Source organism: Myodes glareolus, chromosome 19 (assembly GCF_982192425.1).
Source record: "Myodes glareolus chromosome 19, mMyoGla1.1, whole genome shotgun sequence".
In the NCBI taxonomy this organism is placed as follows: domain Eukaryota; kingdom Metazoa; phylum Chordata; class Mammalia; order Rodentia; family Cricetidae; genus Myodes; species Myodes glareolus.
Window position 1 is genome coordinate 35,754,631 of NC_142044.1, and position 13,862 is coordinate 35,768,492.

General features: G+C 49.3%; 1 protein-coding gene across 1 annotated transcript in view; it reads left to right on the forward strand.

Moving 5' to 3' along the window:
- The first annotated feature begins 2,390 nt into the window (after positions 1–2,390).
- Positions 2,391–13,862, forward strand: part of Dennd3 (DENN domain containing 3) — a 56,264-nt gene continuing 44,792 nt past the window's right edge. The window contains exons 1-2 of the mRNA XM_048457143.3: positions 2,391–2,685; positions 11,083–11,359. Of these exons, the coding sequence (XP_048313100.3) occupies positions 2,584–2,685; positions 11,083–11,359 (379 nt within the window). The 5' untranslated portion in view covers positions 2,391–2,583. The remainder of the gene's footprint in view (positions 2,686–11,082; positions 11,360–13,862) is intronic.

Below are 13,862 nucleotides of genomic sequence, written 5' to 3' on the forward strand. Positions count from 1 at the left end.
GTTTCAGAGGTGCGGCTGGGGAAGGGGAGCAGCTTTAAGCAGTGGATTGTACTGGGTTCCTGCTTCTCTGTTGACCTGGGTTCCAGGGTGAGGGACTCCTTTCCTTTCTCATGTCAACAGTTTCCCCCGTGTTTCTATCCTGCCTCAGAATGGCTGCAAAATTTTTCTCTTGGTCTAGAAGTGGTCTTTGCGCTGTCTTGGCGGTATCTTTTCGCACATAAAAACTTCCTGTTCGGATAACTGGCTAATTTCTTTCTCTTTTTGATGTAAGTTCTTACTATGCCCCCTTGGCTGACCTGGAACTAAGAACAGAAAGACCACAGACTCAGAGATCTGCCTGCCTCTGCCTCCCGAGGACTGGATTAGAAGTGTATGTCATCATGCCTGCCCGTGCTTAGAGATTCTTAATGCTACTTCTAGGCCATTTTCAGGACTGTGCACAATGTGACACCACACCTGTGTGTCCTGAAGTGCTTGGGAATGGAAGGGAACTCTTGTGATGCTGGTACACGGTAAGCAAGGGCTTTACCCCAAGCCGCAACCCTTGCTTTACCACAAAGCCACAACTCTAACCCCATGGCAGGTTTCCTGTGGGTACTTGGAAAGTACCTGCAGCATGGGTCATGGGGATTTTTATTATTATTATTATTATTTAAATTATTTAGGCAGGATCTTGCTGTGTAGCTTCAGCTGGCCAGAAACTCATTTATGATCCTCTGCCTCACCTCCAGATGGTTGAGATTACAGGAGCAAACCACTAGGCCTGGTTTGCCATGGCGGTTTAATTAAAAAACAAAACATAACAAAACAAAACACAGAGCTAGGAGCCCTGGGAGATGTATGTGGCCTGACTCTGGTGTGGGATGAGGGAGGCCCACAGAAGAGAAACTGTGGAGCCTGGCCTTGGCCTTTCCACCCCAGTCTGGCACTCCCCTCCTCAAACCCTTCCACCCCTTGGAGGAAACAGGACAGACATCAGACCTTCCCTGAGCCTTACAGAGTCCCTGCCAACTGAATCCTGGCCTCTGCCCTGGCCAAGTTTCCACAAACAGGAAGCAGAAGCTCAGGGATGCTGGGTCTACCTATCACACACACAGTTGACACAATAGCAGGGGCCAGACAACAGTCAGGGCCCTGCAAACTAGCTTCCTGACAGGCGCAGGACCCTTGATGGATCTCTGTGAGGTCTGCCCCCTCAGGGCTTGTGCCTAGTGGATGGAGGTCATCTGACATGAGGGCCTGCTGCAGAGTCAAATACCGAGGAGTGAAACCTGTCCTTTTGATGTCAGTGACGTTAACAACTTGTTTGGGCTCCTGGACAAGAGTGAGGGCCAATGAGGTCAGGCAGCCTATAGGCTGGTTAGGCTACTTCTATGTCCTGCTGTGGTCACCAGGTCCTGCTCCCTACCCCCAGCCAGCCTGCCCAGGTTTTGCTTCCAAGATTTGCTCAGTTACTGATTCTTCCCTCTAGGCTGATAATAGATATTTGACATTACCTACCAGTAGCATTTCAGTGTTTTTTTTTTTCTTTTTTTATGAAAACCCTGGAAAAGTCCCTTGTTCTCCTTTCCCCTTGGGTTTAAAGATTCCCATGACAGGGCACACAGGAGAAGGTCAGCTAGGAGGAAGGGCTGGGTCTTAAACCATACCAAGCTGCCCAGGCAGGCAGGCAGGCAGGCTGCGCTTTCTTCTGAATCCAGTCTGAAGTTGGAAGAGGCTCAGGGTCAGTAAGAGTCATATTTAGTGGAAAGCTAGGAGCGGGCCCAACAGGCTTCTGACCCTGCTCTCTCCAGGAGCGTTCACCTTGCCCGTTTCCTGCTAAATTTAACTCGGGCTCCTGCGGCGGCCTGCGGTTAACGATGCAATTATTGAGCAGGAGTGGATGTTTACACTCCCTTCCGACAGTTCCTTCAGCTGTCCACAGAGTCCACTCCGTGTCCCGGCACCGGAGAGTTTCCTGGAGGTGGTGGGAGGTCGGGCTTTTGTCTCTTACTTGTTACAGGGTAGAAGTGGACCGCTGGAGAAGAGCTTCGGGGGCTGGATGACGTGGCCGGGCACCTGGGGATACCGCCCATTCCTTCCTGTGTTGCGGGGACAGGAGGAGGGACCGAGCCCACAGAGGGGCTGCGCACGCGCCGGACCCGCCACTCTGCTTAGGAAATGACTGCGCCAGAAGCCCCGGCAGAGTCGGACCCGCCCCTGAAGAGGTCCCACCCACCCAGGTCCGGTCAGACACGCCCCTAGCGAAGTCCCGCCCCTGCCAAATCACAGGCAAGGCTTACTCCACCAATACAAGCCCCTCCCCTCCCTATAGGCCCCGCCCACACAAGACCTCACAGACCACGCCCCTCTCCTCCATCGACCCGCCCCGTTCCCTCTACGTCCCGCCCCGCTCCGCGGACGCCGCTCGCTGGCAACCAGCCTAAGGGAGGAGAGGAGGCTCTGGCGGGCTCGGGCGCGACCCGACTGCAGAGGCACTCGGTTGGGGTCTGGGTTGCGGGCGCGAGCGCCATCAGAGTCGGGGTCGGGGCCGGGCAGCCAAGGGCTCGAAGCGCAGTGCTCCGGGCGGGTGGCGGAGAGCTTATGGCGGAGCCCACGGCGCGACACCTGTCGCTGCCCTCGGGTCTACTGGAGCTGTGCGCGTTGCTGGGCGCCTCTCAGGACAGCCTCCACGGCCTGGAGCAGGTAAGGGGCGGAAGGGGAAACTGAGGCGGGGTGGAGGTCAGAGCCGCACCCGCCGGGTGCGCGTGGGGCTGGCTTCGGTGACTACGTACCCCTGTGGTACGGATACCTCAGGGTTGAGCCCCAGCTGTAGGGGGATGAGCGCTGCTCAGGCCACGGGAGATAGGCAGCTGACCATCCTTCCCTCCCTCCGCGCCCACCAACCTCTGGGGCGGGGACCAGCTGGACTAGTACCTAGTGTTTGTGGTGGTGCAGACATGCTTCTGTGCATTGAAGCATTGAAGCGTTCCTCCGCCCTCAGGATGCCACCATCTGGGGCGAGGTGCTGGCCCAGCGGGGACCCGAGGAGTTCATGGTCAACTAGACGAGGTCCTTTCCGAGTAGCGACTAAACGGTTCCCTTCATCGCAGAGCTCCACTGCCTCCTAAGTAGTGGATTCTGTACTGTGCACTGAATAGTGAGGTTTCAGGTGTTAGAATCAACCACCAGCTTTGAATATTCCGCTTTTAGTAGAGCTAGCTGCTTAGCCGCTTTCTTCACTTGCCGTGCATCCCCTCCTCTCTTCCCTCCAGCAGCCAAAGACGGGTTTATCTCTCTGTCTCTGGGAAAACAGAGCTTTCTGAACACCTCATTCTCCTTAACTCTGTGCTGTATTTTCCCATTTTCTTAATTCTGAAGCCCAAGTTGTTTTCTCCCAATCCATTGGTGCCTCTCTTTTTCCTTTGATCCAGCATGATTGTAAACTGTCGTTTTCTCCAGAGATTTCCCTAGCGTCCCGTTAAGTGTCTGGATAAATCCTCTGAGTGTTTACACGTGACAACATGGAAAAGCATAAGCTTGCATACTGATTGACAGTTGACTATACAGCGACAATGAATGTCAAAATGGATGTCACCAAGGAGAGTTGAATGTTAATAAAAGGAACCAAATGAGTGTTAAACCCTAGACAGTTTCATCCATAGGCCAAAGTGTCCCATCAGTGGCATTAATCCACGCGGAAATGATTCAGAGTGTCCCTCCTACAATTCTCATCCCCCCATCCCTTCTAAAGCCAGTTTGTCCCCTGTGCAGCGCCACTGTCTTTCTGCCTCTCCTTTACCAAACGGAACTGCCTTCTTTTTCTTAGTATCGGAAATAACCTGGTTTCACTTGTGGTCTTCTGGGTATCCATGCCTCTGCTTCCTGTGTCTTGCAGTGTATTTCTTGCCTGTTCGGTGTGAGGCAATGCCTTCGAGAACGGGCTGAGTCAGCTTGGGTATTCACAGTGGTACTTTCCTGAATTAGGCAGGTGGTGGTAGCCCCCAGGTTAAGTGAGAGGGGGAGGTTTCCTTTTAGTTTTCCTGATAGTGTACTCTTGCAAGATTTCAAAGAGAGCAAGAAAACAAAGCAAAACAAAACAGGATAAAAAACAGTCCAGGATTAGGGGGAACAAAGAGAGTTGAGAGGTGGGCTGAACTTTGGGGGTGATTTCACCTTATATCAATATTAGTGTTATAGTTAGCTAGCTTAATTTTTGTAGCAATTCTCTTTTGAATGTGCAAGGCTTTAAAATAATTTTTAACTTTGCTTTTTAAGATGTCATTTAACAGCCAGGTGGTGGGGGCACTTGCCTTTAGTTCCAGCACTCGGGAGGCAGGTCTCTGAGTTTGAGGTCAGCCTGGTCTACACAGTGAATCCAGTACAGCCAGGAGTACACAGAGAAACCTTGTCTCGAAAGACAAAACAAGGGTTGGAGAGATGGCTCAGTAGTTAAGAGCACTGGATGCTCTTCCAGACGACCTGGGTTCAATTCCCAGCACTCACATGGCAGCTCACAACTGTCAGTAACTCCACTTCTAGGGAATCTGACACCCTCACACAGATATTTACAGGTAAAATGCCAGTGTACATTAAAGAAATAAATAAAGCAAAATAGCAAAAACAAAAGAAAAAAATTGGCACTTCACTGGGTGTGGTGGCTTGCTCTTGTAATCCCAACCCTTGGGAGACCGAGGCAGGAGGATTGCTGTGAGTTCTAAGTAGGCTAGCCTAGGCTACCAAGTGAGACCGTGTCTTACAAAACAAAACAAACAAAAACCTTTAGGGCCTGGTGGCACAAATCTGTAATCCTAGCACTTGGAGAGTGGAAGCAGGAGGATCAGGAAGGAGCTCGGGCTAGCCTTGACTACATAGTAGGTTCAGAAGCTAGCCTGAGCTATGAGAGACCCTGTCTCAAAAATTAAGTTATTATTTCTCCGTGGTTTGGGTATTCCTATTTGGTGACACATGAAAACAGAAGGCCTGAGAACTATCCAGTTTAAGGTCAAGGGACATCGTGCCCTGCTTGTTTCTTAGAGGGAGCCCTAACTCTGTTTCATTTCTTTGGTGGGGGTGGGGTACTAGTCATTTTGTTGGAAATCCTGCCAAGTGTTTCAGGGTTGAGCAGTCCCTCTGTGAATCACTGTGTTTGGTTTTGATTTCCCCTACCCCCTGGCCGAGGATGGAGCCCTGCTGGTTGTTGGAATGTGAGAGGATCCACTGTCAGCTTAGCCGAGGGTGGATGACTTGCTCACACTGCCTTCTGCAGCATCCCAGTGGAGTGGCTAAACAGTACCAGTGAAACTTCCTGGACGATGATGGTGCCCTTCATCTGCACTGTCCTACATTGTGGTCATTGGCCACACGTGGCCACCCAACCCTGGAAGTATGGCCAATACACTGAGGAACTGGATTTCACATTTAATTTATTTATTTGAATTTTTTAAAAAAACTTAAATATTTTCCTTTATTTTGTGTGAATGGGTGTTTTGCTTGTATGTATGTATGTATGTATGTATGTGCATCATGTGTATGCAATGCCTGCAGAGGCCAGAGAGAACATCAGATTTCCTGGAACTGGAGTTCTAATTGATTGTGAGCTGCCATCTAGATCCTGGAATTTGAACCTGGGTGCTGGGTCCCCTGGAAGAACAGCCAGTGGAGCCATCTTTCCTGCCCAGTTTTAATTCATTTAGATTTCAGTGGACTCCTGCTGGTGACTGTGTTGGGTAGCATCTGTGAATTTCCTTTATTTCTCTAGTGAGAGCCAATCCTCCAGGGAGAAGAAACACTCCTTTGTAACACGACTTAGAAATAAATCTGTCACCCGTGAGTAAGACAGCTCTGGCTCTGGGTTTTTGCTTTTTAATTAGCTTTTAAAAAGATGGTCATTGGGTAGAGATCTAATAAACAGAAATGCGGGCAATAAGCCTCTATCTGGCTCAGCTTGGGTTGGCAGAGGTTAGCTCTGTGGCACTGACTTCTTATCCTTGCAGTGAGAGCAGAGCAGCCACACCCTGAGTCACCAAATAGCTTACATACAGTATACTCTTGCTGGATGGACCTTCCATTTTCTGGAATACATTCTTGTTTTGGAATTTCTTCTTCTTCTTCTTCTTCTTCTTCTTCTTCTTCTTCTTCTTCTTCTTCTTCTTCTTCTTCTTCTTCTTCTTCTTCTTCTTCCTCCTCCTCCTCCTCCTCCTCCTCCTCTTCCTCCTCTTCCTCCTCCTCCTCCTCCTCCTCTTCCTCCTCCTCCTCCTCCTCCTCTTCCTCCTCCTCCTTCTTTTTGAGACAGAGTTTCCCTGAGTAGCCTTGCCTGGCTGTCCTGGAACTCTCTCTGTAGACTGGACTGGCCTCAGACTCAGAGATTCACCTGCCTCTGCCTCCCGAGTGCTGGAATTAAGTGGCATGGGCCACTATCACCTGACTGTGGAATTTATTTTAACTGAGGAACCAGATGTGTACAGCTGTTTCAGTGACTCTGTTCCTTGACTGTCTCCCACACTCCCAGTAGGATGAGATGTTTATAGTGATCCAGATGTCTTCAGAGGGATTGGGCAGATGCATTATTGGGTATTCACTGGGTTGATACTATGTAACTGTGACGAAAGCTCTCTAGCCCCACCACGAAGTTAAACATCAAGGCAACAGTTTGAATTGAGAAACTACATTATGAAAACGTGTCTCAAGCTTATGTATGTGTTAAGAATGTAAGGAAGTACTCTAGGCTCTGCAGAAAAGCCTGGAATTACAGAGAAGGCTTTCCTAGTCTAGTGTATCCCTCAAGGTGTTCATTACTATTTTTTGAATGGTAAAATAGCTTGTTAATTAATTCAATAAGAAAGACCAAAGTGTTTTTCATGGATAATTTTTAAAAAAAAATTATTTTTATTTGCATTAGTGCATTAGTGTTTTGCCTGCATGTATGTCTGTGTGAGAGTGTCATGGGTGATGGGAATTGAACCCGAGTGCCCTGAAAGAACAGTCAATGCCCCTGAGCCATCTCTCTAGCCCCCAAGACAGTAGAATTTTTTTCTTTTTTTCTTCCTTTTTTTTTTGACAGGATTTCTCCATGTAACTCTGGCTGTCCTGGCACTTGCCATGCAGACCAGACTGGCCTTGAACTTACAGAGATCCCCCTGCTTCTGCCTCTTGGGTCCTGAGATTAAAGGGATGAACCATTGCACTGACTGGCTAGTGTAATGTCAACTTGACAGTCTAGAGTCACTGGAAAGATGAGAACCTCAATTGAAAAATGCCTCCGTAAGATCTGGAAGTAGGCAAGCCTGTAGGGCTTTTTCTTAATTAGTGATTGATTGGAGAGAGCCCAGCCCACTGTGGGTGGAGCCATCCCTGGGCTGGTGGTCCTGGGTTTTGTTAGAAACCTGATTGAACAAGCCATGAGAGCAACACCCCTCATGGACTCTGCATCAGCCCTTGGCTCCAAGTTCCTGTCCTGATTGATTTCCTGTCCTGAGTTCCTTTGATGATGAACTATGAAGTGGAAGCATAATCCAAACAAACCCTTCCTTCCCTTGGTCATGGTGTGTCGTCACTGCAACAGTAGCCTTAACTAAGACACCAACCATGCCTGACTGAGCACATTATTCAAATTATTTTTCAGGTCTATTTTTTAATGTTTATGGGTGTTTTGTCTGTGTGTCCGTCTGTGTACCAGATGTGTACAGTGCTCAAGGAGGACTAAGAGGGTGTCAGGTCCCCTGGGACTGGAGTTAGAGGTGATTGTCTGCTGCCCTGTGGGTGCTGGGAATTGAACATGCAACTTCTGGAACAGTAACCAGTGTGCTTAACTGCTGAGCCATCTCTGCAGACATCTGAGTACACCACCTTAAGAGACTAAAGAGAGGATGACACAAGGCATCCATCGGCTTTGGTGTGATGACGATCCAGACTGACTTGAGGCTCAGAGTTTATCCAGTGCCAGAAACGCAAACCCAAGGACAGCATCCCCTGGGAGCCGTTGGCGCTGGATGAGGTCACAGAACTGTGTCATATCCTCTGACCTTCCTACCCTCACAGCCTCGATGATGGAGTAGTCCTGGTGGGGCAGAGAAACCCAAAGCACTGGGAAGTCCCGAGGTCCGCAAGGAGACTCTGGGGGAGGTGGTGACCCTGGGGGCGCGGTCTAGGAGGAGGCCCTGTGGGCACTCTGGTGGGACAGATCTGCAGCAGCTCACCCTCTGGCTCCTGTCTAGTAAATGAGTGAGCGCTGAGGTCTTTCTGGTGAGGAGCTGGAGCGGGCAGGGAGTTGGGGAGTGTGTCAGGTCATTGAAGAGCAGCGGAGTCAGATGCAGAAGTCTGGAATACTTCAAGACCCCTGAGAGGATAAGCTATGCATGACATCGGTGTACCTTGGCCTGGGGCACGGGCTATCATTTTGCTCAGGGGTACACAATACTGTGGTACACATACACACGTGATCTGCGCCTGAGAAGGGATAATGATGGTGACATTCAGACATGGGACAGATAGGTGTGTGCAGGGCCTCTGCCTCCCTCCAGGTCCCTGGTGTGTTTGTTAGATCTGGTGGCTCCCTAAAGAGTCTGAATGTGGACTGGTGGCAGCCTGGCACCAGGTGGATGAGCTGTCTTCACCGTTCAGGTAGAGCCACGAGAGGTTCACTTCTGGGTCACATGAGCCCACCCTGAGACCACAGGCTGTCAGGTGCTGGTTTGCAGACGTGTCGCTGTGGATGGCAGTGAGCCTTGCTCAGGCTTGTGACAAGGTGGAGTTTGCACATGGCGGGAGGATGAGGCAACGTCCACAGGTTGAAATCCTACATCCCCAAACCCAGACTCTTCACCAAAGACATCAGAGGTGGGGGCTTCTGCTTCCCGGGTCCCTCCTTCTGCTTTTCTCTGTGTTCCGCTGTGTGTTATTTCTTCATCCCCAAGAGAAGCCGTTTTTTAACAGCTGAGAGAAAAGGAAAGAAAAACTGTAGGTGAAAGATAGCGGTTTTTGGAAATCAGCCGTTCAACTTTGAACCTGAAAGCCCTGCCCCCCCATCCTCAGTGGGCATTCAGGGAGGCAGCTGAAGCGTCTGTGCTGGGAGAGCCTGGAGCTGTCTGCCTCTGCTGCGGTTATACCTTCACACGGAGGGCACTCCAGGAACTGGGAGTCGGCATAAGGGGCTCCAAGCTGCCTGCGATGAGCCACGCAGGAGCACTGAGCAGAGAAAGGCTGGGCTCAAGGGAGTCCCAGAACACAGTCTTCCACGTTACATGGGGCACACTTGGTTGTTCCTGCGCCTGTGATTGACAAGGAGATGGTTTCCGGTGTAGGGATGCTTTCCTCTGTCCCTGTGGCTCTAAGGGAGGCAGAGGTGGAGGGTCGTGTTCTAACATCAGCCCTGTGGGCTCTGGTAGCAGACTTTCTGCCTCGATGACTGGAGACATGGATGTTGCAGTTTTGATCCTTAATCCCACGGGTCTGTGTCCACCAAAAGTGAAGAGGTCAATGAGAGGAGTGAGTTCAGTCTCTTTGCTGATAGAACGTGTTGCTCACAGAACAGCCTTGGGTGGAGGGAACTCTCATCCCTTCCTCTGACCCCCCCCCACTTTAAAATTTATTTTATGTGTGCCACATGTGGGGACATTTTAGTGCCGACATGTGTGTAGAAGTCGCATCTGTGGGAACTGGTTCCTCCCACCACATGGGTTCTGATGATGGCCGTATGTCAGGTCCTCAAGCTTGGTAGCAAATGCCTTTACCTGCTGAACCGCCTTGCTCTCCTACCCCACTTTTTTATGAGTCCTTTAGCTCAGCTGACCTAAGCTCACCGTGTCACTGAGAATGACCTTGAAGTCATGTCCTCCTTACTTTACCTCCCAGGTTGTTGGGGTCACAGATCTGTGCCACCATGCCTAGGCGATCCTCTGACTTTTGCTAAATATTGACTGTCGTTGTTCCTTTCTTTGCCTGTCATGTGATCATTGCTTTTGGGACCGTGACCTTCCTAAGGTGTCAATGATTGCCCAATCCCCACCCATGCCCGGCATCCTATACCAACTTTGCTTCACTGTGCAGTACTGGATGGAACTCATAGTAAGCAAGTGTTCTACCACTGAGCTACACCACAACCTTAGGAGAATTTGGGCGGTCTCTCCAGCATTTACTGACTCCAGGGAACCATGTGCCCAGTGGAGAGAGATGTGTCCCTTGCACTCTGTCTGTCAAGGCCTTGCCCTCTTCTCTGCTTATCTGCCCAGATTGTCAGGGACTGGGTAGAATGTGAACAGTGTCCCAGGGGACCTGAAAAGTATTACAGTGATGCAGGTGCTTGTGCATTATGACAAAGTTGAGAGTGTCTCAGTGTCTGCCCTCTCACCACTCTGTGCAGGGCACACATGAGTGCTCCAGGGGGCTTCCCCCTGACTGAGTCCTTGACCCATGTGCTGGCTGAGGACCCCCACTCAGTCCGGAGAGGAAAATGCAGATGGAGTGGTTTGCTTTCAGCAGCTCAGAGTGAAGCCAGCATTTGAACTTGTGACTGTGTATCACGGAACCCAGCTCTGAACTGTGGTGCTTTGTACCAACAAGATAAGAGGCTTCTGAATTCCTAGCCCGTGGGGCACACATGGGGCCTGGGAAGTTCTGGGAAGAGTCAGCTGCTGATCTGAGCCTTAAAGGACAGGGTTCTCTGCTGGAGCCTGTGTGCATGGAGGAGAAGCAGAGATGCAAACAGGGTGCCCACCTAGAAAGGTGGGCATGAATGAGGGTAGACACAAGCAATCACTTTTTGCATTTAGCTGTGCTAACATGTATATGGCTGTGTGTGTGCACATATGTGCGCACATACACGCACATATTCATGCATATGGAGGTCACAGGTTGATGTTGGATATCTTCCTTGATCACCTTTTCTACTTTACTGAGCAGGGTTTCCCACTGAACCTGTAGCTCACCGATTCACCTAACCTGGCTAGTGTTTGTCCTAGGAACCCCCGTCTCTGCTTCTTAAGCTCTGGGAGTACGGGTGGGTGCTGGGATCTCAACTCCAGTTCTTGTATTTGTACATTAGCTTTACCCTCCGTGCCATCTCCCCAGCCACACATACAGTGACTCCTATTTTCCCTCTCTTAGATTGCCCAGAAACGAGGAGCGAAGAGCCTCTCTTCCCTCACCCCTGAAGTTCTGTCTGTGTTCGTGCCTCCTTTCACGGCAAAAGATGATGTCCGGGTGCCTGGGACCAGCTGTACTCTCAGCAAAGCCAGGAGGCGGTCCTTCCGGAAGAAGAGGGAAAAGCCCAGGATGGAGGCCTGGAAGAGCCACCCTGCAGACTTGAAGGGGCCCGATTCTGAGGACGTTATCATCCCAGGGGGCGTGGACCTCCTTGCCCTGCCCCAGCTGTGCTTCCCAGGTACACTTCCGTAGCAGCCTGTGGTGGGTGTCCTTTCGCTGCCTCCCCACTGAGTGCTCTGCTCCGGAGACCTCCACACTGGGGGCAACAGAGGGTTAGATAATGGGATTCAGCTTTCTTTCTTTCTTTCTTTCTTTCTTTCTTTCTCTCTCTTTTTCTCCCTCCCTCCCTCCATCCCTCCCTCCCTCCTTCCCTTCCTTCCTTCTTTTTTTTTCTTTTTTGTCATTGTTTTCTTTTAAATACCATGTTTTCTTTTTTTTAATATTTATTTATTATGTATACAATATTCTGTCTGCATGTATGCCTGCAGGCCAGAAGAGGGCACCAGATCTCATTACAGATGGTTGTGAGCCACCATGTGGTTGCTGGGAATTGAACTCAGGACCTTTGGAAGAGCAGACATTGCTCTTAACCACTGAGCCATCTCTCCAGCCCCCTTGTCATTGTTTTTTGAGGTGGAATCTTTCTCTGTATTCCAGACTGGCTGAAACTCTTAATCCTCCTGCCTCAGCCTCCCAGTTTTGGGATCACAGATGTACTCGTGGCACCTGGAAGTCAATCTTTTTAACTCCGTTAAAGCTAGAGAAGCCAGGAGGGTGCCTGCCCCTCCCTCTCTGTCCCCTGCTTCCTGTTTACTGAAACAAGAGGAACAGGTTGCCATTTATCTCTGAGCACACCAGTGCCAATCGAGGAGATGTGTGTCTGGATCTCATATCCCTGCTGGCCTTAATGTAACATGACGGGGCCAGCTTGTTGGGGTTTCTGTCCCGCCCGGTACCCCACAACTGGCAACTCCCAAAGAGAAATCACACACAGGACTCCATAACATTATAAACTGATTGGCCCTTAGCTCTGGCTACTTATTAGTTCTTATGACTTATCTTAACCCATTATTCTCATCTATGTTAGCCATAATGGCTCCGTACCTTTCTCAGCTGGGCAGCTTACATCTTGCCTCTTAGGTGGTCTGGACAGGAGTGGCTGAGGGAGCTTTCTCCTCCCTAGCCTTATCCTATTCTCATTGTCCCGCCTCTACTTCCTGTCTGGTTGACCCGCCTATACTTCCTGCCTGGCCAATCAGCGTTTTATTAAAATACATGATTGACAGAATACAGATAATTCTCCCGCACCATTTCCCTCTTTTTTTTTTTTAAACAAAGGCAAATACCCATAGTCCATTTGTTGGGAATGTGGGCGTAGTATTTCAGGCTACTTCCTGCTGGTTGGGGGCGCTGATAATCTTATGAGGACCTAAAGAAAATTTAGAGTTATAATCAAGTCCTGACTGAAGTATCCTGGGAGTCTTGATCATCTCAGGCAGCAGTCTTGAATCTGTTCTGGATGTAGGACTCAGACATCTGGATCATCTATTCCTATCAGAGATTTTTCAGGTGGCCTCCCTTGGTCAAAGGTGATTTTTCTTAACTCTGAATAAATCCATAGCCTCTCATTTTCTGTGGAAACAAAAGCAGAATCTCTTCTCCAAAGTAACATACCTTTTGACTTCAGTTTTGAAACCAAGGTATTTTCAAAATACCTATCTTGGGTTAATTCAGCAGCATTTATAAACAACAGTCCTTTAGCAGCTGTTGCTCCTTCCTCAGCATTCAAACAATTCAAAGAGAGCATAATAGCATACAGTATCAAGATTCTCTGTGTATTTTCCATCTTTATGTGGCTTTACTTTAACCTCTATTTCTTTTATTTTTACTTTTAACTTTTGGCTTTTTGAGACAGGTTCTCTGTATATATCTTTGTCCTGGATTAACACTGTAGACCAGGCTGTCCTTGAACTCAGAGATCTCACTGTCTCAGCCTCCCCAGTGCTGGGAATAAAGGTGTATGCTACCACACCTTGAACTCACAGAGATCTGTCTCTACCTCCCAGGCATTGGGATTAAAGGTGTGTACCACCACACACAACTACTCTCTTTCTTCCTTTTTTTACATTAAGAACTAACTTTTAGACTGCATATATTTTTAACACACTGTAAAATATTTAGAGGTTTTTTTCCTCTTTGAATCTCTCTTTACTGTATATCTCTCTTTTTCTGACTACATAAGCCTTTAATTTACTAAGCAATATGGAGAGCTAGATCCAGCCCATTCCTCATGGCTGAGATACCAGCCAGAGCTTCAGTTCACTGCCACAACTCTATGGCGTTTCAAGGTCCTTGCCAGCAAGCAAGCTGTAGTATTCTGCTCACAGACCACACTCAGTCGGACTGCCTGCCTAAAAGAGTCAGAGTTTGACCTGGCAGGACGGCCCCGAAACCGGCATTTTAAAACAGCGCAGCTTTTTTTCTGCTACGGCTGAAAACCGAAAAGCATGTGTTCAGCTTTTCATCAACACCATTTAAGTGTTTTGCAGCAGGACCTCTTAAAAGAGCGGCAGGGTTTTGCAGCTAAAGCTGAGTCAGGAAGCCTCTCTTAGATGAGAGTGCTTGCTTGCCTCTAGCAAGCAGAGCAGACCCGAGAAATTGCTGCTACCAAGAAACCACAC